We start from the raw sequence: 24,196 nt of genomic DNA, 5'->3' as shown, positions 1-24,196 counted from the left end.
GTATTAGTCTATTTTTTGAAGGGTGAAAATGTTCATAATACATTGAAAAATAAAGGACTAAAAAGATTTGGCAGTACCATTCAAATTTTAAAGGCACATTCCCTACTACCTAACAATTTCACTTCTAGTAACGTATCCTAAAGGACTATTCTCATACTATGAATGTTTATTTCAGCACTGTTTGAAATTATGAAATATTAAGGGAAAAATACAAAATCTAAATTCAAAATTAGGAGAAAGGTTAAATATACAATATATCCATACCAAGCAACACTTAAAAAGAATGAAGTAGGGGCCAGCCCAGTGGCGCAAGGGGTTAAGTGCACGTGCTCCGCTACGGTGGCCCAGGGTTCGCCAGTTCAGATCCCGGGCGCGCACCGATGCACAGCCATGCTGTGGCGGCGTCCCATATAAAGCGGAGGAAGATGGGCACAGATGTTAGCCCAGGGCCAGTCTTCCTCAGCAAAAAAAGAGGAGGATTGGCAGATGTTAGCACAGGGCTGATCTCCTCACAAAAAAAAAAAAAAAAAAGAATGAAGTATATCTCTATATAACATTGACAAATAACAGTCAGACATTGGTTTAAAAAAAAAAAAAAGGTTGCTGACAATAAATCAGCATGACACTGTTAATGTAAAAAAATAACAACAAATAACTGAAAGAGAAAGAGAGAGAGAAAGTTAAAGCCATTAAAAAAAAGGGGGGGGCAGAAGGTTTACTCCCTCCAAAATAGCAAATTATTTCCAGGAAGGAAGAGGGATGGGGGAGGAGAATTCAAAGAGTTTTGCTTTATGCTATCTTGAATTTTTTACAATAAGGACTTATTCTGGGGCCGGCCCCGTGGCTTAGCAGTTAAGTGTGCGTGCTCCGCTACTGCTGGCCCGGTTCAGATCCCGGTGCACACCGACGACGCACCGCTTCTCCGGTCATGCTGAGGCTGTGTCCCCCATACAGCAACTAGAAGGATGTGCAACTATGACATACAACTATCTACTGGGGCTTTGGGGAAAAAAAGGAGGATTGGCAATAGATGTTAGCTCAGAGCCAGTCTTCCTCAGCCAAAAAAAAAAAAAAAAGAGGAGGATTAGCACAGATGTTAGCTCAGGGCTGATCTTCCTCACAAAAAAAAAAAAGGACTTATTCTGTAAATTTTGTACAATTAAAAATAAACATAAGTCAAATAATGACTGATATTACAATGAGTTACAGTATATAGTCTACACTTTTAAGATTTTATAAAGTAAAACCTTTACTTTATGTATGAACTTCCAAGGATTATCTGAGAATACAAACTGTTTTCATAATATTCATTGCACAGATGTACCAATACTATTTTTTAAAGAATATCTGCTACTACATTATGTGGTTTTAGATAGATACGTCAACAAAACTAAAACCTCTGCCTTTTATCTGCTCCCTTATTTAAAATAAAACACAAATGAATTCCCTTGGTAGTGAAAATCTTCAAACCTTTACCTTCTAATTCACTTTATTGACCATTAAATAAGGTATAATAGATTAAGCTGAGTGCCTTCTTCTGTACGGTTAATTAAATGCTCTAATTTCCTTAGCACTTCCAAAGATGGGGCAAATTCTAAGATCGTTACACAACAAAGCAGTCTTCTCCCAAAAAACTACTAAAAATGTCCTGAGGTGTGTTTCTACTCTTGCCTTGCTTGCTAAGAGGGAATGACATAAGAGCCACTGTATACAAAACTAGAATCACAACTCACGTAGTGTTTCTTCATTCTTCTTCCACTTAACCTTTATTTTTATTGTTTGCACTGTGCTCATTCACACAAGCGTGCTGCATTATAAGCTGCAAACTTTTTTTCTACATATAGACTGTGTGCTTATTTATGACAGGCACCAACCCCTCAATTTGTTGCGTATTTCCCCCAAAAACTATCTTCTTCAGGGCTTTGCAAAATATCTAAGAAAGGAAAGGGAAACGTATTATAAAAGCCAGTGTTTGATCTTAGATAGCGAAGTTTATACTCAAGACAGCTTCCTTATCTATTTTACCTTCGTAGGGAAAACATATTCACCCTCTTTACAAGATGTTTTACAACAGGCAAAAGGAAAGGCCAAAAGCTAGCCTGGTGACTGACTTCCAGAATTACCTTTTCCTGGAGAATTCCTCATAGAATCTATGTCTGCACCGTCCAAGAAGGGAACCACTAGCCACGTTATGGCTACTGAGGACCTAAAATGTGGCTAGTGGCAAAAGAGATGTACTGTAAATTTAAAACACGAGATTTGGAAAGCTTAGTACGAACAAAGAATGTAAACTATCTCATTCATCTTTAGATTAATACATGTTAAAGTGATATCTGGGATTAAATAAAATTTATTATTAAAATTAACTTCACCGGTTTCTGGACAGCACCAGTCTAAGTAACCCAGTGGACACTATCATCTATTTCATCCCCCAGGCTGCTGCTACGGCGGCGTGAGGGCACCGTTAACGCTGCTGAGGCCTGGCGTAGGCTCACCCTGAGACTCGGGGTGTGGGGTAAGGGGGTGATAAGACAAGAGGTGGCTACAGGGCCCGTACCCACTGCGCATCTCGCAGGGCGGGCTCTCGGATCTTCTCCGGCAGCGCCTCCCCGAGCTTTTGCACGATGTGGCCGCACAGTTCTAGCACTTCCGTCACGGCCCGCTTCGAGGTGCAGTGCACCCGGAAGTCCTCTCGGGCAGCGGCGGGGACCAAGGCCTGGTCGTCTGTCCCGGCCATTCGCTCCACGTCCCGCGGAGGGGCAAGGACCACCGACTCAGGAACCCCCGCCATTTTGCCAGTTTGAACTGTGGGCGGGGACTCTGGGAGCGGAAGTGCGCGTTCCCACTGAAGGAAGGACCCGCTTCCGGCCGGAAACTGGGCCCGCCGCAGCAGCCGCGTTCCGGCTGAGGCTCCGCGGGCCTGTAGCAGGCTGCAGCGGCGCGGTGATGGGGGAGGTGTGCGTAGGGCTGGTGGACTGTCACTGCCACCTCTCCGCCCCAGACTTTGACCGCGTATGTGAGAGCGACGCGGGGCCCTTGGGGGCGGGGAGGTCCCGTCCTTGTCCCGACACGGGCTCGCTTCGACGCGGCGCGTGCTCCAGTTCTGAGGGGAGAGAAGCAAACAGAAAGAGCACACACAATCACAGTTGCAAAATGTTTCACCCGCTACATTGGAAACTAGAGGACGAAGAGTGGGGTCTGTTTTAGGGGGGGAACCTCTCACGAGGCCATGCTTCATTTGGGGCTGGAAAGACAAAGAGCCAGCCAAGCCAGGAGGTGGTGTATGGTGGTGAGGAAAGCAGGCAGGTCGCAGGCCCCAGACAGGATGGAATTTGGCACATTCATGCTACCAAAAGTCTGGATGGAGCCTGATGAGCTGGAAAGAGAGAGGCATGAATCAAGACTGAAGAGTTTGGCAGGAAATAGGTGAGGTAGGTCAGTAAGGAGTTTGAATTTCATTAGGAAAGATAACGCGGATCCAGTAAAGTGTTCTTTTTTTTAACAAAAAGGAGAGTGACAAGATCTGATATCCATTTAAAAACTGTTTCACTGCTGTGTGGCAAATGGATAGAGGAGAGCAAGAGTGGAAGTTAGAAGACCAGTTGAGGGGCTTTTGCAGTATGTAGGCAAGAGATGATGGTGGTTGCAGGGGAGTTTGAGAGAAGCAGATGGAGTCAAGGTATATTTTAGAGATAGAGTCTATAGTACATGCTGAGGAATTTGATGTGGAGAGGGAGGGAAAGAGAGGACTTGAGGATGCTGTTGGAGGATGGTGGTGCTGTTTACTGAGATGAGGGAAGACTGAGGTTGGCCAGAATAGACAGAAGGAATGGGTTTGTTAAGGAGAAAACAGAGTTATGTTTGGCACATGTCGCAGGCTAATATCCAAGTAGAGATGTCATATGATTGTTTTAAAATGTGAATTCTGAGTTCAGGAGAGAATTGTAGGCTGGAGATAACTCAGTAACGTAATGATGATATTTAAACCTGTGGATGTGATCACTTAAGGTGAGTACAGAGAGAGGCGCATGGGGTCCAGAAATCAGATAGAGGAAAGAGAGCCAGTTAAGGAGACTGAAAAGTAGCAGCCAGTAAGAGAGTGGTGTTGCCGAAGCTGAGAGTGGAAAATATTCCAGGGGCAAGGAGTGGACCCATGAGGAGCTCTTCATGCTGCTGAGGGGCAGCGTACGAGGATGACAGAGAAGTGGCCTTTATATTTGACAACAGCAGTTTGTGTTTTAGTGGAGTGAGAACAGGAGCCAGATTTTACTGAGAGAAAGAAAGAATAAACAGAAGGTGGGTCAGTGTAGGCTCTTCGCTTTCCACCAGCCTGTTCCTTGCTATCATTGTCATTTATGGTGCCTCAGCTGCATTGATATTACACAGCCAAAGAGCAGTTACTTATTCATCTCAAATAATTGTGATTACTTATGCTTCTTTTAGGATCTGGATGATGTGTTGGAAAAAGCCAAGAAAGTAAGTTAATATCTATAATAGCCCTTTTTTTTTTTGGTTTTCCTACTAATTTCAAGCTAAAACAGCTTGAAATTCAGGTATACTGTGTTGATGTTGCTTCAGTAATAATAAGTTAATAATAAGTAGCATTTATTAAGTATTTACTATGTGCCAGGCACTGAGCTAAGACCTTTCTGTACTTCATCTCATTTAATGTTTAACAACAAGCTTCTGGGGGAGCCACTATTTTATAGCTAACCATCCCCCATTTTATAGATGAGGAAACTAAGGCCTAGAGATTACTAAGTAATCCAAAGAGACACTGCTAGTAAAATGGTAGAGACAACACAGTCTGAATCCAAAATATGTTCCTGCAGCCACGATGCTTACCAGCAATATGGAACAGATTGATCCATCTGTCAGTTCTGAAGATCTTGGATAAATAATAAAAGTTTTCTGGAATATTTTGATTTATTTGGGAAAAAGTTATTAATTTTTGGAAGTGTTTATGAAATTTGTTATAACTAGTGTTTTGTGGTCTTCCCATGGTGATAGTCAGAAATGGTTGCCAGGATATTTTTATATATAGCTGTCTTTCACTGTAGCAGCTTAATTCGGAGTGTGGGCATTGGAGATACGCAGGCCTAATGATCTTGGGCAAGTTATTTGATTCCATCCAAAACTCTGTCTCCTGATCTAGACAATGGGCTACAGCAATGCCTACCTCATAGGGTTGTGTAGATTAAATGTGGTAATATTTATATTCACTGAACATAGTGCCTGAAAGATGGTAAGTACTCAGCGGTATCCGTGCGTGGATGAGCAAGGATAACTAAAAGCACAGAAAACTTTACAATTTTATTTAATTATGTTAGATATATGTATAGTTTGAGACTCTAACTACTCTGTTCTTTTTTGTTTCAGGCCAATGTTATGGCCCTTGTGGTGGTTGCTGAACATTCAGGAGAATTTGAAAAGATTATGCAACTTTCAGAAAGGTATTAACTTGTTAGGAATTTAAAGAGTTGCCAGTAAGGACATAGTTATGATGTCATATTTATAGTATGAAAGATCATCCATTTTTAAAGACAATGAAAAGGAAAAATCATATTAATGTGGCCCTAAAAAGAAATTCTTTTCTACTTGTTCTTTAGAGTAACATTGTAGTCTACTTGTCTAGTATTCCTGCTTTCTTAATTCATTCTACATTTTCAGGTATAATGGGTTTGTCCTGCCATGCTTAGGTGTTCACCCAGTTCAAGGACTTTCACCAGAAGACCAAAGAAGTGTCACATTAAAGGTAACAGGCATATAAAACAAGAACCATTAAAAAAGATAATACCTTTTGACTCAGTAATCCTACTCTTTCTGATTTATATTCTGAGGAAATAATCCAAAAGAAGGAAACTCTATCTTCTTTCACAAAGATGTTTGTTAAGAATTATTTGTAATAGAGAAAAAGTGGAAACAGCCTAGAGGTTCAGAAATAAAGGAATAATTAGTTAACTTGTAGAGTGTTAAAAATAATGCATTTCTAGAAAATGAGGATTATAAGGTTTATGTAGCAACTTGGAAAATGTTTACAACATAATGTAGGGAAAAAAGCGGAATACCAAATGATCTATTCACTGTGAGTGACATCCATGTAAAAATATATTCTGTACAGAAAAGACTGGAGAGAAAAACACAGAAATGATCGTAGCTGTGATGGTCTGGTAGGATTATAGGTGACTTGTTTTCCCATTTTTTATCATGTTGTCACATTACTTTGATAAAAAGGGATGAAATATCCAGAAAAAGAAAGATACAGATTCATTGGTGCAGTGCTAAAAAGGAACAGATGAGTTCAAGTACACAGTATCTTCTTTGAACATAGAACCATCACTCTAGGAGTGCTCTCAATCTGTTAAACTGCATTGCTTGGGGCCGACCCCGTGGCTTAGTGGTTAAGTGCGCGCGCTCCGCTGCTGGCGGCCCGGGTTCGGATCCCGGGCGCGCACCGACGCACCGCTTCTCCGGCCATGCTGAGGCCGTGTCCGACATACAGCAACTAGAAGGATGTGCAGCTATGACATACAACTATCTACTGGGGCTTTGGGGGAAAAAAACAAATAAATAAAATTAAAAAATATATATATAAACTGCATTGCTTTTATACTCTCTCTAAAAAAATCCTATCGGCAAGATCTCACTGACTCACAATAGTCAATATGTCTTACATTTCAGACTTGTTCCCTGACTCAGCATTAGGGAGGTACTTTATTACATCATGGGATTGATAGCCCTATTTTGATGACGTGAAGACTTGTTGGTACCTATAAAAAAAATTAAGATATGAGGGCTATCATTTTTTATTCTAATGAATCTGTATTCCTACATTGCTGATTTTGAAACAAAATTACTTAAGGTAAAAAGAAATGCTTCTCCTGTAGCTCTCCTGAGTTGTGTTTTTTTGTTTTTTGGGGTTTTTTTTGTGAGGAAGATCAGCCCTGAGCTAACATCCATGCCAATCCTCCTCTTTTTGCTGAGGAAGACTGGCCCTGAGCTAACATCCGTGCCCATCTTCTTCTGCTTTTATGTGGGATGCCACCACAGCATAGCCTGACAAGAGATGCCTCGGTGTGTGCCTGGGATCCGAACTCGGGCCGCCAGCAGCGGAGCGCGCACACTTAACCACTACGCCACGGGGCCGGCCCATTCTCATGAGTTGTTGAGTGTGATAAAATCAGCTAAATTGCCAGAGTTACAGTTCCCAAAATGTTGGGGATCATAGCAGAAGAGCATTTCCTTCATTTATGTAGAGCTTTATAATAGGTATTTGTTTAATGAGTCAGTCAGTGAGTGTTTACTGAACACCTACAGCATGCCAAAGAGCTCAGTGCTCTAAGCACCATAGAGTAAGATCCCTGTCATGGAAGCTGGATTCTAGATGGGGGCAGACAGACATCAATAATTAGATGCAGGAACAGGAAAAATTTAGGGAGCACTAAGTGCTTTGAAGGCAATAAAACAAGATTATGTGATAAGGATTGTGGGTGCTGGTTTTTAGATTGTGTAGTCAAGGAAAGCCTCTCTGAGGCGGTGACATGTGAGCTGCAACCCGAATACTACAAAGGAATCGGCCATGCAAAAAGAGAGGTCAGAGTGTTATAGACAAAGGAAAGAACTAAGCACGAACGTCCTACTGTGGGAACAGGCTTGCCGTGGTCAAGAGATAGAAAGAAGGCTGATGGGACTAGAGGGAAGGGGAAGTAACAGTGGTGAGGTCAGAGGGATCGGGCAGGCATCACCCCATCCAGGGCCTGTTGGATTTTAGTTTACGTCAGTCGGGAATAAAGCGAGGAGTGACAAATGTGATTTAGTTTCAAAATCCCCTTGGCTATGGTGTGAAGAGTGAATTTTGAAGAGGGTGGAAATGGAAGAAGAGAGAATAGTTAGAAGGCTATTGGAAGAGTCCATACGAGAAGCGATGGTGGATTGGACAGGAGTGGTAGCAGTGGAGGTGAAGAGAAGTGAGTGGATTTGGCATATTTGGGGGATGAATATGGAACTGATACGGCTGTTTAACTTAAAAAATAATTAAAATACCAACAATATATAAGTAATTCTAGATTCTCAAAGCAGATATGAACTCATCGATTCTCAGGATAGCCCTCTGGAAAAGGCCCGAGATAAGCAGTTTTTCCTATTTTATTCCTAGTGCGCTAGTAGTCCATACCATAGTGTAGTTTTCCATATTTGTTATAAGCCCCTAATAAGTGGTATAAAGCTAGGTATGTAGTAAGCATTTGTTAAATTAACTTGGTTTATAAAATGAAAATTGCCTATCATCACACAAATCTTTCAGCATATTCCTGAATTAGTTCATTCAATAAGTATTATTGCCAGGCACAGTTTAGGCCCTGGGGATGCTGCGGGAAACCAGTTTCTCTGGCCACAGTCTGCTGCCCCCCTGCAGGGAGGGCATGTGCTCTCCAGTTGGCTCCTGTCCCTACTTGGGCCACTTGACTCATTTCTGTTACAGCCTGACCCCTGTTCGAAAGGTTCTGAAGACTAAATGTTTTCTTGAGTAAAAAATCTGTTGTAATTATTTAAAATCCTTCAGAATAAATCTCTCCTTCCTCCCTTTTGCCTTCCTTCCTTCCTTCCCTTTCTTCCTCCTTCCTTTCCTTCTCTCTCCTTTCTTTCAGCAGCCTGGGCTTTTGAATAGCATAGTGGAAAAACAGGAATTTTTTCGTGTATTTGTCTTTTCCTTGCCTAACAAGGGAACCCTCAAAGGGTGAATTCTCTTTAAGTGGGAATTGTAGCATCACGGAAACTAGTGGTACACAGTTACTTCGATAGTTAACACACAAGCATATATGTGATATTTAATGTTTGTATTGTTGGACCTTTAGGACAAAATAGGCCAAGCAGGACTATAAAAACAAAAGAAATGAATGAAAATAGTGCAAAGGACGTATGGGATTATCACTATTATAAACTCACAAACCATAATTACCCTAAGAGGAGAATATAACTGCACTCCCAAAAACTCACTCACAAAAGTAACCACTCAGTGGCTTTCTTTTCTTGCTCAGCAATTCCAGGAAATCTAAATCAGTCCTCCTAAATGCCAGGAAGTGCCTCCTAAACAGAAAGAAGTGTTTAAGTGGGAATCTTCCTAAAAAGTCATATTCTTGTAACTCGGATGGGTGTGGTATTTTTCTACTCAAGTTTCCATTGTAGAAGGATTACTATTCCTAGTTCCTTAACTGAGGTAAAGGTATTGAATCTATGTAAAGGACCTAGTATAGCATAGTGCCTGGCATATAATAAGTGTTTATAAAGTATCAGTTTCCTTCTCCTTCCATTTTAACAAATTTACTTTTTTTTCTCCCAGGATTTGGATGTAGCTTTGCCCATCATTGAGAATTATCAGGATCGATTGTTGGCAATTGGAGAGGTAAACACGTGTTAGCTGATCAAATGACTTCTAATGCAGACTTTCGTATGATATATGAAAATAATCCTTAATTCAGTGTTGATAGTAACTAACTTGGATAATTATGTTCACCTTGTTTAGCTAAATAGTTTGTTGATACTTCCTCAGTAAGCAAAAGAGCTTAGGGATGAAACAGTAGAAAAACCCCATTATAGGCTTGTGTTAATGGGAGAAAACTACTTTAATAGAATTTCTAGGGCCGGCCCCGTGGCTTAGCGGTTAAGTGCATGCACTCCGCTGCTGGCGGCCGGGGTTCGGATCCCGGGCGTGCACCGACGCACCACTTCTCCGGCCATGCTGAGGCCGCGTCCCACATACAGCAACTAGAAGGATGTGCAGCTATGACATGCAACTATCTACTGGGGCTTTGGGGGGAAAAAATAAAATAAATAAAATCTTTAAAAAAAAAAAAAAAAAAAAGAATTTCTATATGCCTTGCTGTTGTGTTTTTGCTTTTGCTTAAATAATGAGTCATCTTTCTGGTTAATTAAAATACAAACATACTTTAAATAGGCCAAAAATTTGTAATTAAATAACATTTTTAACTTAAATTGTATTTGTAAAAAATTTTTATCACTTGGTAATAAAGTCCACTTCTAATTGAAGATGAAAGATAAGACTAACACTTAAATTCAGAATATGGCTTATAGCAATGCGTGCCGAAATACTATCAAGGGAAGCAGTCATCTGTAATCGTCACTGTCCAGTTGGTGACCACATGCAGCTGTTGAGCGCTTGAAATGTGACTGATCTAGATTGAGAGGTGTTATGAGTATAAAACACACAGAGGATTTCAAAGTCTTAGTACCCCCAAAAAAGAATGTAAAAGAACTCAATTTTTTATATTGATTATGTGTTGAAAGAATAATATTAGTATATAATAATAATATTTTGAATATATAGGATCAAAATAAAGTATATTATTAAAATTAATTTCACCTGTTTATTGTTAGTGTTTTTAATGTGGCTACTAGAAAATGTAAAGTTATATATGTGGCTTGCATGTATGGTTCCCATTATATTTTTATTGGACAGTACAACTCCATAGTACATCTTTTGGGGTTCATTAAACCATAAACATGTACTTCTGGTTTATTTTTCTGTTACAGGTTGGACTAGATTTCTCCCCCCGATTTGCTGGCACTGATGAACAAAAGGAGGAGCAAAGACAAGTCCTAATCAGACAGATCCAGTTAGCCAAAAGACTCAATTTGCCTTTGTAGGTTAATTAATCTTCTTTCTATGTTAATAGCTGTAGAGCAAATTAAATAACGATTCTCCTGAAATGGAGCTCTACATTTATTTTTCTCTGAATTACTTTACTAGAACTAAAATAGTACTTTCAGAGTAAGTACTTAAAAGAAATTTTTTTGTTGTTAAACAGAAATGTTCACTCACGCTCAGCTGGAAGACCCACGATCAGCCTCTTACGTGAGCAAGGTATTTAGGTTCCTGGGAGAAATGTGCCCAATGTTTAGGTTTGACAATTCCCGTCCATATTCTTGTAGAGCAAGCCAGATTTTTAAAGGGAAGGGAATGGGACAAGGGAAAAGGGGTGGAAATAATAAAAGGGGTGGAAATCAACCAAGGTGATTTTGCAAGTCAGCCTACTGTTTATAAGGCTTTCAGTGTGATTATGATATTTACCAGGCCGGGATAGAGCAAATGAAAAATTGGATCAAGTAGTTTATATTCATTGATTTAAAAATTATTAGCTGCGGGCCAGCCTGGTGGCGTAGCAGTTAAGTGCGCACGCTCCACTGTGGCGGCCCAGGGTTCAGATCCCGGGCGCGCACTGACGCCCCACTTGTCAAGCCATGCTGTGGTGGCATCCCCTATAAAGTAGAGGAAGATGGGCACGGATGTTAGCCCAGGGCCAGTCTTCCTCAGCAAAAAGAGGAGGATTGGTGCCAGATGTTAGCTCAGAGCTGATCTTCCTCACAAAAAAATAAAAAATAAAAATTATTACCTCCAGTTTCTTGATCAGCTTAACCAGCTGATTGATGAGAGGGTGGAAAAAATAAAGCAAAGAAAAACAATCACATTGAGTTGCTGTTTTGCATGTTTTCTGGCTGCTGCTGCAGAAGATGGTGTTATACAGATTGTGGCCATCGTACGTAAAATGCACTGTCATCTTCACCAGTTGTTCCTAATGTAAAAATATATCATGTAGCATTACTTTTCAAACTTTTTAAAGGGCCATCTCCAGTAAGAGATATACTTTATTTCAAGACTCAGTATATAAACATACAGAAAACTGACAAAAGTTTAACAAGCAAATTATTTATGTGTATGTGTGTATCAGCACATATAAGTGTGTGTGTGTGTGTATGCACACACATACATATGAAGTGCATACTGGTCAGTTGTGACCCACTAAATTGATTTCATAACTCATAGTTGGAACCCAGTAATGGTCACAACTACCATTTGAAAAAACAGTATGAAATAGAGAAGTAAATATAATTACCTGCAACTAGAAAGCATTGTGTTTCTCAGTGATGAGTACTGAACACTTCTAGAATCACTGAGAGCATGATTTTTATGCGGGCTGAGCAGCCATCCTTTAAGAACTGGAGGTGATTTTATGAAGCCAACTCTGACTATTGAATTTGTCAGTCCTTTAGCTCCCCACTTTTTCTTCCACTAACATTCTTGCTAAGGACTATTTGACTGCTTAGAAACCTCCTATTAGGAACAATAATTTGACAGTTCACAAACTTCTGGAAAAGATTTGATGGTATAGGAAGTTTAAATAATTGTTTAAAAATTTGTATTTCAATTTTAATAATTTTATTCTGCAGATTAAGAATTTACTATATTTTTATTCTACAGTGTTTGAACACTGTACATTTATCCACCCTTTAGAAGTCATAGCACCTGGGGCTGGCCCGGTGGCGCAAGCAGTTAAGTGTGCACGCTTCGGATCCCTGGTTCGCCGGTTCGGATCCCCGGCGTGCACTGACGCATCGCTTGGCAAGCCATGCTGTGGCAGCGTCCCGTGTAGAGTGAAGGAAGATGGGCACGGATGTTAGCCCAGGGCCAGTCTTCCTCAGCAAAAAAAGAGGAGGATTGGCAGATGTTAGCACAAGGCTGATCTCCTCACCAAAAAAAAAAAAAGTCATAGACCTCATCTTTATATCATAATGATCAACGTTTACTTAAAATTTCTGATCTCTGTTGCTCAATTTGACTAATGGGAAAACCTCTCATTAAGGAAATAAAATGGAACCCTAATTTATCTTTAATTTTCGAGAGGTGCTGACAAAGTGCTGCTACATGCATTTGACGGTCGGCCATCTGTAGCCATGGAAGGAATAAGAGCTGGGTACTTCTTCTCAATTCCTCCTTCTATCATCAGAAGCGGACAGGTAAATCCTTTCATTGAACCTCATCTTACACTTTGTGAAATACACTTTAAAATGTAAGCCTTTATTACATACTTCTGATAATATTCTAGTTACATTAAAAAAATTAATCTCAGGTCCCTACCTCACACTTACATAAAAATTAACTCAAAAATGGATAAAAGACCTAAATATAAGAGCTACAATTATAAAACCGTTAGAAGAAAACAGCTCTGAATCTTTGTGACCTTGGGTTAGGCAATGATTTCTTAGATATGACACCAAAAGCACAAGGAACCAAAGAAAAAATAAATAAATTGGACATCATCAAAATTTAAAACTTCCACAATAAAAAATCTTTTTAACTTTTATGTTTCAAAGGACACTATCAAGAAAATGAAAAGATAACCCTTAGAATAAGAAAAATATTTGCAAATCATATACTATCTGATAAGGGTCTAGTATCCAGAATAAATAAAGTACCATTACAACTCAACAATAAAAAGACAAATAACCCAATTAAAAAATGAGCAAAGGATTTAAATAGATATTTCTCCAAAGAAGACATAGAAATGGCCATAAGCACATGAAATGATGTTCAACATGGGGCCAGCTCCATGGCATAGTGGTTAAGTTGAGCATGTTCCACTTCGGCGGCCCGGATTCGTGGGTTCAGATCCTGGGCGCAGACCTACAGCACTCATCAGCCATGCTGTGGCAGCAACCCACGTATAAAAAGTAGAGGAAGATTGGCACAGATGTTAGTTCAAGACTAGTCTTCCTCAAGAAAAAAATGAGGAAAATTGGCAACAGATGTTAGCTCAGGGCTAATCTTCCTCAGCAAAAAAAAAAAAAAAAAAAAAAGATGCTCAGCATCATTAGCCATTATGGAAATGCCAATCAAAGACAAAATGAAGTATCACTTCACACCCACTCAGTTCCTCAAAAAATTAAACATAGAGGATGACCCAGCAATTCCACTCCTAGGTAGACACCCAAGAAAAATGAAAACATATCCACACACAAATTTGTACATGAATATTTATAATAGCATTATTCGTAATAGCCAAAAGGTAGAAATAACTCATATGTCCATCAACTGATGAGTGAATAAACAAAATTGATATACCTATATAGTGGAATATAATTCCATCATTAAAAGGAATGAAGTACTGATTCATGCTAAAACATGGATGAACTTTGAAAACATTATGCTAAGGAAAAGCAGCTAGACACAAAAGACCACATGTTATATCAATCCCTTTATATGAAATGTCCAGACTAGGCAACTCCATAGAGACAGAAAGTAGATTAGTGGTTACTAATGGTAAGGAAAACAGGAAGTGACTGCTAACCAGGAGGGGGTTTCTTTTTGGGGTGATGAAAATGTTCTGCAATTAGATAGTGGTGATGGTTGTACAACCTTGTGAATATGGTAAAAACCGCTGAATTGTACACTTTTAAAAGTTGAATATTATGGTATGTGAATTACATCAATAAAAAAAGAAGTGGAAACTAATCTTAGTTAATTTACCTTATTTCATCAATTTTAAGACACTTGTGTTTTTCATATTTTATTGTCTGTGAAATTGAGATACATGTTTCAATCAATGGCACCTTAAATTGTATGAAATATAGTAAGTATCAGTATTCCAAAACTAGCGTAAGTAAAGAAAGTACAGAATTGAGGTATAGCTAAAAAATTTGTTTAGTATCTCCAATAGCAATCATCTCTCTGTTTTATTGTGTTTTGAATTGTAGTTTTTAAAGTCAGGTTTATTAAAGATTATACCTATAGTGATTCACCCTTTTTAGATAGAGAATTCTGGGTTCTGACAAGTATATACTGTCATGTAACTACCACCATATTCAAGATATAGAATATTTCCATCATCCCAAAAAGTTGCTCTATGTGCCTTTCTAGTAAATCCCTCCCTCCACCCCTAGTCCCTGGGTACCACTGATCTGATTTCTGTCCCTATGGATTTACCTTTTCTAGAATGTCATATAAATGAAATCATTTATGTAGGTGTTTGAGTCTGGCTTCTTTTACTTAACTTAATCCTTTTGGATTCATCCATGTTCCTGCATATATAAGTAGTCCGTTCATTCTGATTGCTGAGTCACTTGCATATGATTGTTCCACGGTGTATCCATTTACTAGTTGATGAACATTTGGATTGCTTCCAGTTTGGGGCTATTATGAATAGAGCTTCTATAAACATTCACATACAGATCTTTGTTTGCACATGTATTTTCATTTCTCTTGCATTAATGCCTAGAAGTGGCATTGCTGGTTCATAAGGTAAGTGTACGTTTACCTTAATAAGAAACCATCAGGGCCGGCCCCGTGGCGTAGCGGTTAAGTGTGCACCCTCTGCTGCTGGCGGCCTGGGTTCGGATCCCTGGTGTGCACTGACACACTGCTTGTCAGACCATCCTGTGGCAGCGTCCCACATAAAGTAGAGGAAGATGGGCACGAATGTTAGCTCAGGGCCAGTCTTCCTCAGCAAAAAGAGGAGGATTGGCATGGATGTTAGCTCAGGGCTGATCTTCCTCACAAAAAAAAAAAAAAAAAAACCCTGTCAAACTGATTTCCAAAGTGGCTGTACCATTTTGGATTCCCACCAGCAATATGTCAAAGTTTTGGTTCTGCATCCTTGGTCTTGTAATTTCTGTTTAGCTATTCTAATACATGTGTAGTCACGCTCATTGTGGTTTTTGTTTGCATTTCCTCAATGGCTAATGACGTTTAAAAGCACATCTTTTCATGTGCTTATTTACCATCCATACATCCACATCTCTTTAGTGAAATTCTGTTCAAATATTTTGCCCCATTTTATTTGGATTGTTTTCTTATTATTGAGTTCACAGAGTTCTTTATATATTCTGGATACAAGTGTTTGTCTGCTATGTCCTGCAGATATCTTCTCCCAGTCCTTCATTTTCTTAACAGTGTCTTTCAGAGAGCAAAAATTCTTAATTTTCATGAACTACAGTTAATCGATTTTTTTTTAAGATTTGTGCTTTTAGTCTTGTATCTAAGAAATCTGTCTAACCCAAGGTCACAAAGATTTTCTGTTATGTTTTTTTCTAGAAGATTTATAGATTTAATTTTATGTTTAAGTGTGTGATCTATTTTGTATAAGATGTGAGGTATGAGTCAAGGTTTTTTTTGCCTATAAACGTCCAGTTCCGGTACAGTTTGTTGAAAACGCCATAATTTCTCCATTTACTTTGGCACTTTAAAAAAATAATAAATTCGCCATACATCTGAGTCTATTTCTCATTTTTTGATTATGTTCCATTGATGTATGTCTGTCCTTATGCCAGTATCACACTATCATGATTACATTAGATTTATATTAAGTTTTGAAATCAGATTGTAGGAGTCTTCCAATTAGTTCTTTATTTTCAAAATCATTTTGGCTATCCTAAGGCCTTTGCTTTTCCATATATATTAGAATCAGCTTGATGATTTCTACAAAAAACACTGGATGGGATTTTTATTGGGATTCTATTGAATCTATAGATCAATTTGGGGATAATTGACATGAACACAGTGTATCTCTTTATTTAGATCTTTGATTTGTCTCATCAATGTTTTATAATTTTTGTCGTAAATCATACACATATTTAGTTAGATTTAGATTTAGTTAAATATGAGAAGTATTGCATAGTTTTCATTCTATTTTAAATGGTACTGGTTTTAAAGTTTTAGTTACCAATTATTCATTGCTAGTATATAGAAATATAGTTGATTTTTATATATTAAACTTTTATCAAGTGACCTTGCTGAATCATTTATTAGTTCTAGTAGAGTTTTGTAGATTTTTCAGGACTTTTTTATGTAGATAATCATGTCATCCATGAATAAAGGCAGTTTTACCTTTGTCTTTCCAATATTTGTGCCCTTTATTTCTTTTTTTTGTTTGTTTGTGAGGAAGATCAGCCCTGAGCTAACATCCATGCCAGTCCTCCTCTTTTTTTGCCGAGGAAGACCGGCTCTGAGCTAACATCTATTGCCAACCCTCCTCCTTTTTTTTTCCCCCAAAGCCCCAGTAGATAGTTGCATGTCATAGTTGTGCATCCTTCTAGTTGCTGTATGTGGGACGCCGCCTCAGTATGGCTGGACAAGTGGTGCGTTGGTGCGCGCTCGTGATCTGAACCCGGGCCGCCAGCAGCGGAGCACGTGCACTTAACCGCTAAGCCACGGGGCTGGCCCAACCTTTATTTCTTTTTCATGCTTCATTTAACTGGATACAGCTACCAGTAGAATGTTGAATAGAAGTGGTAAAAGCAGACAGCCTTGCCTTTTTCCTGATCAGGGGGAAAGCATTCATTCTTTTACCGTTGTTTGATATTAGCTGCAGGTTTTTCATAGATACCTTTTTATCAGGTTTGGGAAGTTCCTTCTGTTTCTAGTCTGCTGAGAGTTTTTATCAAAAACAGATGTTGGATTTTGTCAAATGCTTTTTCTGTGTCTACTGAGATGATCATATGGTTTTTCTTTTCTTTTTTTTTGCGGGAAAGATCAGCGCTGAGCTAACATCCGATGCCAATCCTCCTCTTTTTTGCTGAGGCAGATTGGCCCTGGCCTAACATCCGTGCCCATCTTCCTCTACTTTATGTGGGACGCCGCCACAGCATGGCTTGACATGCGGTGTGTTGGTGCGTGCCTGGGATCCGAACCCACAAACCCTGGGCCGCCGAAGCAGAGCACACGCGCTTAACTGCTGCGCCACCGGGCTGGCCCCCTTGTTTTTCTTTTCTTAGCCTGTAAATTATATTGATTGATTTTCTAATGTTGAACCAACCTTGCTTTCCTAGGATGAATTCTACTTGTTTGTTATATATTATCCTTTTTATAGTTTTTTAAGATAGAACCTAGGATTATTTACTTGAAACTTTTCTTATTTTGTAATATAAACATTTAATGCTGTAGTTGCATTAGCAGTAACCACTTCTTGTAGTTACAATCCACGAATTTTGATATATGCTGTATTTTCACTTTTTTTCAGTTCAAAATATTTTCTAGTTTACCTTGTGACTTCCTTCTTGACCATATCGATTATTTAAAAGTATGTTAATTTCCAAATACTTAGGAATTTTCCTGATATCTTTTTGTTACTGATTTCTAGTTTAATTCTGTTGTGTTCAGGAAACATACATTATATGATTTTAATTTTTTCAAATTGGTTGAGGTTTGTTTAATAGCCCAGAATATGGTCTATCTTGGTGAATAGAACATACACACTTAAAAAGAATGTGTATTCTGCTGTTGTAGGGTGGAGTAGTGTAGAGGTGTCAGTTAGGTCAAGTTAATTGATAGTCCAAGATTATTTTTATTTTTCTTTTATCATTTGCAGAGAAATTTCTTATTTAGTAGTAATCTTTAGCTGTGGTATCGTTTCTTTTCTAAAACTAAAATGCTATTTTTTTCTAATTTTATTTTATTTTATTAATTAATTAATTTATTTATTTACTTTGTGAGGAAGATTGGCTCTGAGCTAACATCTGTTGCCAATCCTCCGCCTTTTGCTGAGGAAGATTAGCCCTGAGCTAACATCTGTGCCTATCTGCCTCCATTTTGTATGTGGGATGCCACCACACATGGCTTGATGAGCAGTGCACAGGACCGCCCCCAGGATTCGAGCCTGCGAACCCCAGGCCATCGAAGCGGAGCACACGAACTTAACCACTACACCACGGGGCCAGCCCTTTTTTTCTAATTTTAAAGATAATATTTGTACATTATAGAAAACTGAAACACCAGAAAGGAACAAATTTCAAGTCAACTTCAAATCCTACCACTCAGAGATAATCATTGTTAACATTGATTCAGATAAAATAAGGAGATACCTTAATCTTTTTGTTTGTTTTGAATGAGCTTCATGGATAGCTGTTTGTGTCTATAAATATGGACCTACCTCATCTTTAAAATGATTGCATAAGATTTCACAATATGGATGTACCATAATTTATTTAAGTATTACCTTAAGTAAAGGTTAAATTGTCTCTAGTTTTTCACTGTTATAAACAGTGCTTCAGTGAATACCTTTGTACATCCACAAAAACATATGCACACTTGTGCAGTTATTGCCTATAAATGGAATCATTGAGGAAGAGGGTGTACAGTTTCAAATGTTTGGTTAAATTGTCACATTCCCTTCAAGAAAGTTTATACCAGTTTAACTTTTATTTACCAACAGTGTATGAGCATACCAGTTTCCCTGCTTTGAAATTTTAATCTTAAAATATTTTATTTTAACAGTGTCCTACTTTGCATCATGTGTCTCCTTCCTATTTTTTATTTAAAAGTGCAGCGGCAGCAAGAGAATTATGTTCTTGGTATAAAACTCCTTGAGTTAATTGCTTTCCTTATAATCCAGTCAGAAAATAATAAACAAGAAAATAAAACCATCTACCACCCGATCTGAAGTTTCAAATGTGCATATGAGCTTTGGATTTATAAACATAAAGCCGTGAGTGACTTAAAGTAGATGGTTGAGAGAAACACTGAGTGTGGTGGTGGTGGAGAAACAATGGAAGTCTCTTCCTGGGATCTTTCAGTGGGCCTGTGATATCAGATGTTTGGCTTTCTTCCTGGGTGTACCTCATTTTTTGCTATTGGTTACTACTCCTTGGATCCCTGGGGGCTTTGGATAATTTTAGGCAATGAATGTTTCTGTTTAAATCTGTTAGTAGTGGAATGAGGACAACAGAGTGAACGTTTATTAACTGAATATTAAAGCATGAATTTTAGGTTCTTGCAGAGTAGGGTTCCTTGGCATATTCTTTGTCATGGTTTAATGCTCCTTTTTTTTTATCTTTATTTCTCATGTTTTATACTTACTAGCTTTCTCTTTTCTCTAAGAAGCAGAAACTCCTGAAACAGTTGCCTTTAACTTCAATTTGCTTGGAAACAGATTCACCTGCACTGGGACCAGAAAAACAGGTAAATGATTTTCTAATTTCTACATTATTTAGATTGTAGCTTTCATTTGAGCTATTTTTAGTTTAGCTGTGTTTCTCTTTATAGTGTGAATACATTGAAATCCTATTTTAATGCTAGATTAAGAGGTTATATTAACTTAATTTCAGGTCTTTTCTAAATATAGCTGTTGTGCTCCAGAGAAGATTATTTGATATGGGCCATGTCCTAATTTATGTAATAATGAGAGCCAGACCAGTATAGTAAAAAGCTCAATGTCTAGATTCAGAAAGACCTGGATTCAAATCCTGTCTCTGCTACCCACTAGCTGTGTGACTTTGGGCAAGTTACTTAATCTCTCTGAAACTGGTTCTTATAAAATGTGGACAAAATAATAAATGATAAAATACTTTAAAGTATTACAGTGAGCAGGGCCGGCCCCGTGGCTTAGCGGTTAAGTGCGCGCGCTCCGCTACTGGCGGCCCGGGTTCGGATCCCGGGCGCGCACCGACACAACGCTTCTACCGCCATGCTGAGGCCGCGTCCCACATACAGCAACTAGAAGGATGTGCAACTATGACATACAACTATCTACTGGGGCTTTGGGGAAAAAAAATAAAATCTTAAAAAAAAAAAAAAAGTATTACAGTGAGCATTAAATGAAGTAATGTATATGAAAGCACTTAGCAGTATCTGGTATATAGTAGATGGTGAATAAATGTTTATCTTTCTTCTTTTAATTAGCATGTTAGGGCCGGCCCCGTGGCTTGGCGGTTAAGTGCGCGCGCTCTGCTGCTGGTGGCCCGGGTTCGGATCCCGGGCGCGCACCAATGCACCGCTTCTCCGGCCATGCTGGGGCCGTGTCCCACATACAGCAACTAGAAGGATGTACACCTGTGACATACAACTATCTACTGGGGCTTTGGGGGAAAATAAATAAATAAAATACAGTTTAATTAGCATGTTATAATGAGGCTGTATTTCTTTCAGTACAAGTATTGATATAGTCATAGATTTATGTGATCTTTGCTGTACATTTTGTTATTGTAGGCCACAAAGAATCATATTTTAAATATTGCTACTATTTTAAATTATAATCTTCTGACAGGAAGCCACAGTATCTGCTTTATTTCCTTTAGACAGTACCTATTACAATCACCTCCCAATGTGTAGCTTACTAAGTGCCCTGCTGCCCGTGAGATCTGTGTCTCTGTGCCTACCAGATTCAGAGGACTGGCACTCGAGATTTAGAGGTTTGGGAGCAGTAGTGATTGTTAATAAACTATGATTATTTGTGATTGCTATGTGCATTTTGCTAATTAATATCCAGTTAGTGGGCCGGCCTGGTGGAGTAGCGGTTAAGCTCCTGTTCTCCACTTCGGCTGCCTGGGGTTCACAGGTTCAGAACCCAAGCATGGACCTATGCACCGCTTATCAAGCCATGCTTTGGCTGCATCCCATATAAAGTAGAGAGAGATGGGCACTGATGTTAGCCCAGGGCCAGTCTTCCTCAGCAAAAAGAGGAAGATTGGCAAGGGATGTTAGCTCAGGGCTAATCTTCCTCACAAAAAATATATATATATATATTCCAGGGCTCTTTTCAAGAGCAACATAGACTTACAATCAATGTTATAGCCATAGCTTTTAAGCTGAGGTTCAGGACCTTCTCCCCAGCCTCACCTCCTTCCGCCACCCCCAATAAAAAAAAAAAAGCTCATCAGGTGTTTTTACCAACTCATTTTTTTCTGTTTTATCTGCAGTCTCCAAGGATTGCTTCCCTTAGGTGTCATATTTGATTTAGTTTCTGCTTTGTTCTGTTTTAGGTACGGAATGAGCCCCAAAACATCTCCATTTCAGCAGAATATATTGCCCAGGTGAAAGGGATCTCAGTGGAAGAAGTTATGGAAGTGACCACGCAGAATGCATTGAGACTGTTCCCCAAGGTTCAGCACATGCTCCAGAAATAGCTTCGAAACCAAATCGACTGCAGGGGGCAGCATTTGAGGACAAGAAGTGTTCTGATGAGGAGTCTGAATTGAGGAAGCTATATTATATAGAGATTTAGAAGATAATACTATTAGAGAAATTTTTCTCTTAGAAAAAACACTGGGCTTGAACCCTGAAACCCTGGGTTCTAATTCTACCTTGCACTGCTTTTCAGTGAAAAGAGTCCTAGCAGGGGCTGGCCTTGTGGCATAGCGGTTAAGTGTGCACGCTCCACTGATGGCGGCCCAGGTTCGGATCCCAGGCGTGCATCCATGCACTGCTTGTCAGGCCATGCTGTGGCGGCGTCCCATATAAAGTGGAGGAAGATGGGCCCAGATGTTAGCCCAGGGCCAGTCTTCCTTAGCAAAAAGAGGAGGATTGGCATGGATGTTAGCTCAGGGCTGATCTTCCTCACAAAAAAAAAAAAAAAATCAGGATGGGAAAGAAGCACATTGAATTTCTCTGGTAACCTTAACCCCAGAGATGTCTTGAGCCATTAGCCCTGAAGGATGCCTTGCAATTGGTCAGTAGCCACAATTGCCTGTTTATTAGTACTTTTATCATGGAAGGCCTCTTGTTGGGGGCTCAGGAGAAAAGCCAGAAATTAATTAGGCCAGAAAGAATACACCCTTTGGAATCAGACAAAGGATCAAGCCTATGAAGTTTTATCCCAAAACTGCGTGCAGAACAAGTCCTAGGGGAACTTCTCCCCAATCCCCAGAGTTCACAAGAGATCTCCATTCAGCCTCATTTCCCAGGGTTCCTCTCTGAACTTGGGGTGTCTCATATAGCTACCCTCAGCAAAGCTCATCAATGAAATGCTGTCACCAAACAAATTTACTTAACTAGTGAACATATATTATCAGGGAAAGTCCATTTTAACAGACATTTTCTGAAATCAGTAGTTACCTATAAAGGAACTCTACATGCAAATCTGTTTTCATCTCTTTCCTCCAACTTGCTTATCTTGGGACCAACTGGAAGCATTTATTAACGTAAGTTAGGGTGTTTAAAATTATCATTGAAATACCTAAAATTCTTTACAATATATAGAGAAGGCCAGCCTGGTGGCGTAGCGGTTAAGTTCGTGCACTCTGCTGCGGCGGCCCAGGGTTTGCAGGTTCAGATCCCGGGCACAGACCGACACACTGCTTATCAAGCCATGCTGTGGCAGCATCCCATATAAAGTAGAGGAAGGTGGGCATAGATGTTAGTCCAGGGCCAATCTTCCTCAGCAAAAAAAAAAAGAAGAAGAAGAAGAGGATTGGCAACAGATGTTAGCTCAGGGCTAATCTTCCTCACAAAAAATAAATAAAATAAAATGTATAGAGAGGGGCCGGCCCCGTGGCATAGCAGTTAAGTGCATGTGCTCAGCTGCTGGCAGCCTGGGTTTGGATCCCGGGCATGCACCGCTTGTCAGGCCGTGCTGCGGCGATGTGCCACATAAAGTGGAGGAAGATCGGCACGGATGTTAGCTCAGGGCCAGTCTTCCTCGGCAAAAAGAAAAAAAAAGGAGGATTGGCATGGATGTTAGCTCAGGGCTGATCTTCCTCCCAAAAAACAAAAAAATAGAAAATTTCTTACAGTTCCTTCAGAGTGCCAATCAGTCTTGCTCTTTACTAAATCTCTCCAGGATTATACCAAGGCTTCCCTGTGGATTTCCCAAGCTATCTGCTAGAGCTGAGGATGGTGGATTTTGTAGTGTGGGGCCCCCTCTCCTCCTCTCTGGTTCTAGGATACATGTGTAAGGCCAGAGTCACCAGATCCACTGCAGCGGAATTCAGAGAGTGGGAAACTTAGAACCATGAGCATTGGCCTGGGTCCTCCAAATGCCAAAGAATCCTCATAAGAGAAAGTGTTATTGTGGAGGACAGCCTCACTGATGGTTAATTTTATGTGTCAACTTGGCTAGGCCACAGTAGCCAGAAATTTGGTCAAAAACTAGTTAGAGATATCTAGAATATATTTCTGTGAAGGTATTTTTCAGATGAGATGAGCATGTAAATTGGTGGGCTTTGAGTATAGCTGATTACCCTTCATAATGTGGGTGGGCCTCATCCAATCGGTTGAAGTCCTTAATAGAAAAAAGCTGACCTCCTAAAGCAAGAAGGAATTCTGCCAGCAGACTGCCTTCAGACTCAAACTGCACATCAACTCTTCCCTGGGTCTCCAGCCTGCTGGCGTACCCTGCAGATTTTGGACTTGCCAGCCTCCACAATCATGTGAGCCAATTCCTTCAAATGAATCTCAATCTCTCCCTCTCTCTCAATATATCCCATATATATAATACACACACACACACACACACCCCACTGGCTTTATTTCTCTGGAAAACCCTAATACGGCCTCTACTTACAGGAATTCCAGGTTGTGATATATTTAACACTGATCAGGAAGCTGTAGAAATCATTGCTGTTCTAACACAATGCTGGCCCTTTCACAACCTCTGATGACTCTGTATTAGCTCATACAAGGGCTAATAATTGGGAC

General features: G+C 39.6%; 2 protein-coding genes across 7 annotated transcripts in view; one reads left to right on the top strand and one right to left on the bottom strand.

The window, feature by feature from the left end:
• The window catches only part of NSL1 (NSL1 component of MIS12 kinetochore complex), a 36,926-nt gene extending 34,121 nt beyond the window's left edge, over positions 1-2,805 (bottom strand). For both annotated transcript variants that reach the window (XM_087439280.1, XM_004424895.3), the window contains exon 1: positions 2,558-2,805. In XM_087439280.1, coding sequence (XP_087295406.1) covers positions 2,558-2,791 — 234 coding nt within the window. In that variant the 5' untranslated portion in view covers positions 2,792-2,805. The remainder of the gene's footprint in view (positions 1-2,557) is intronic.
• Positions 2,806-2,907: 102 nt separating this feature from the next.
• Positions 2,908-22,639, top strand: TATDN3 (TatD DNase domain containing 3). 5 transcript variants are annotated; one of them, XM_087439232.1, is made up of 10 exons: positions 2,908-3,012; positions 4,444-4,476; positions 5,380-5,453; positions 5,671-5,755; positions 9,338-9,400; positions 10,549-10,658; positions 10,824-10,879; positions 12,698-12,810; positions 19,667-19,744; positions 21,544-22,639. In XM_087439232.1, exons 1-10 carry the CDS (start codon positions 2,947-2,949, stop codon positions 21,685-21,687), a joined length of 822 nt encoding a protein of 273 aa, XP_087295358.1. In that variant the 5' UTR covers positions 2,908-2,946; the 3' UTR covers positions 21,688-22,639. The 5 variants fall into 5 exon arrangements, with proteins under 5 accessions (XP_087295358.1, XP_087295348.1, XP_087295370.1 ...); XM_087439222.1 differs by having other exon boundaries at positions 19,664-19,744; XM_087439244.1 differs by lacking the exon at positions 2,908-3,012 and adding an exon at positions 3,035-3,196 and having other exon boundaries at positions 19,664-19,744.
• The last annotated feature ends 1,557 nt before the right edge of the window (positions 22,640-24,196 follow it).

This window comes from Ceratotherium simum, chromosome 2 (genome assembly GCF_057802395.1).
Source record: "Ceratotherium simum simum isolate JZ-2026a chromosome 2, ASM5780239v1, whole genome shotgun sequence".
In the NCBI taxonomy this organism is placed as follows: domain Eukaryota; kingdom Metazoa; phylum Chordata; class Mammalia; order Perissodactyla; family Rhinocerotidae; genus Ceratotherium; species Ceratotherium simum.
The sequence above is the reverse complement of the archived record's forward strand: the minus strand, read 5'-3'. Positions and strand labels throughout refer to the sequence as shown.

What these genes read in the sequence shown, in the direction of transcription:
- TATDN3 (XM_087439222.1), top strand. Translation starts at nt 2,947, where the DNA reads ATGGGGGAGGTGTGCGTAGGGCTGGTGGACTGTCACTGCCACCTCTCC. An exon ending in CAGCCTCTTACGTGAGCAAG is followed by an intron (nt 10,880 to 12,697) that starts GTATTTAGGTTC and finishes AATTTTCGAGAG; the next exon opens with GTGCTGACAAAGTGCTGCTA. An exon ending in CACTGGGACCAGAAAAACAG is followed by an intron (nt 19,745 to 21,543) that starts GTAAATGATTTT and finishes GTTCTGTTTTAG; the next exon opens with GTACGGAATGAGCCCCAAAA.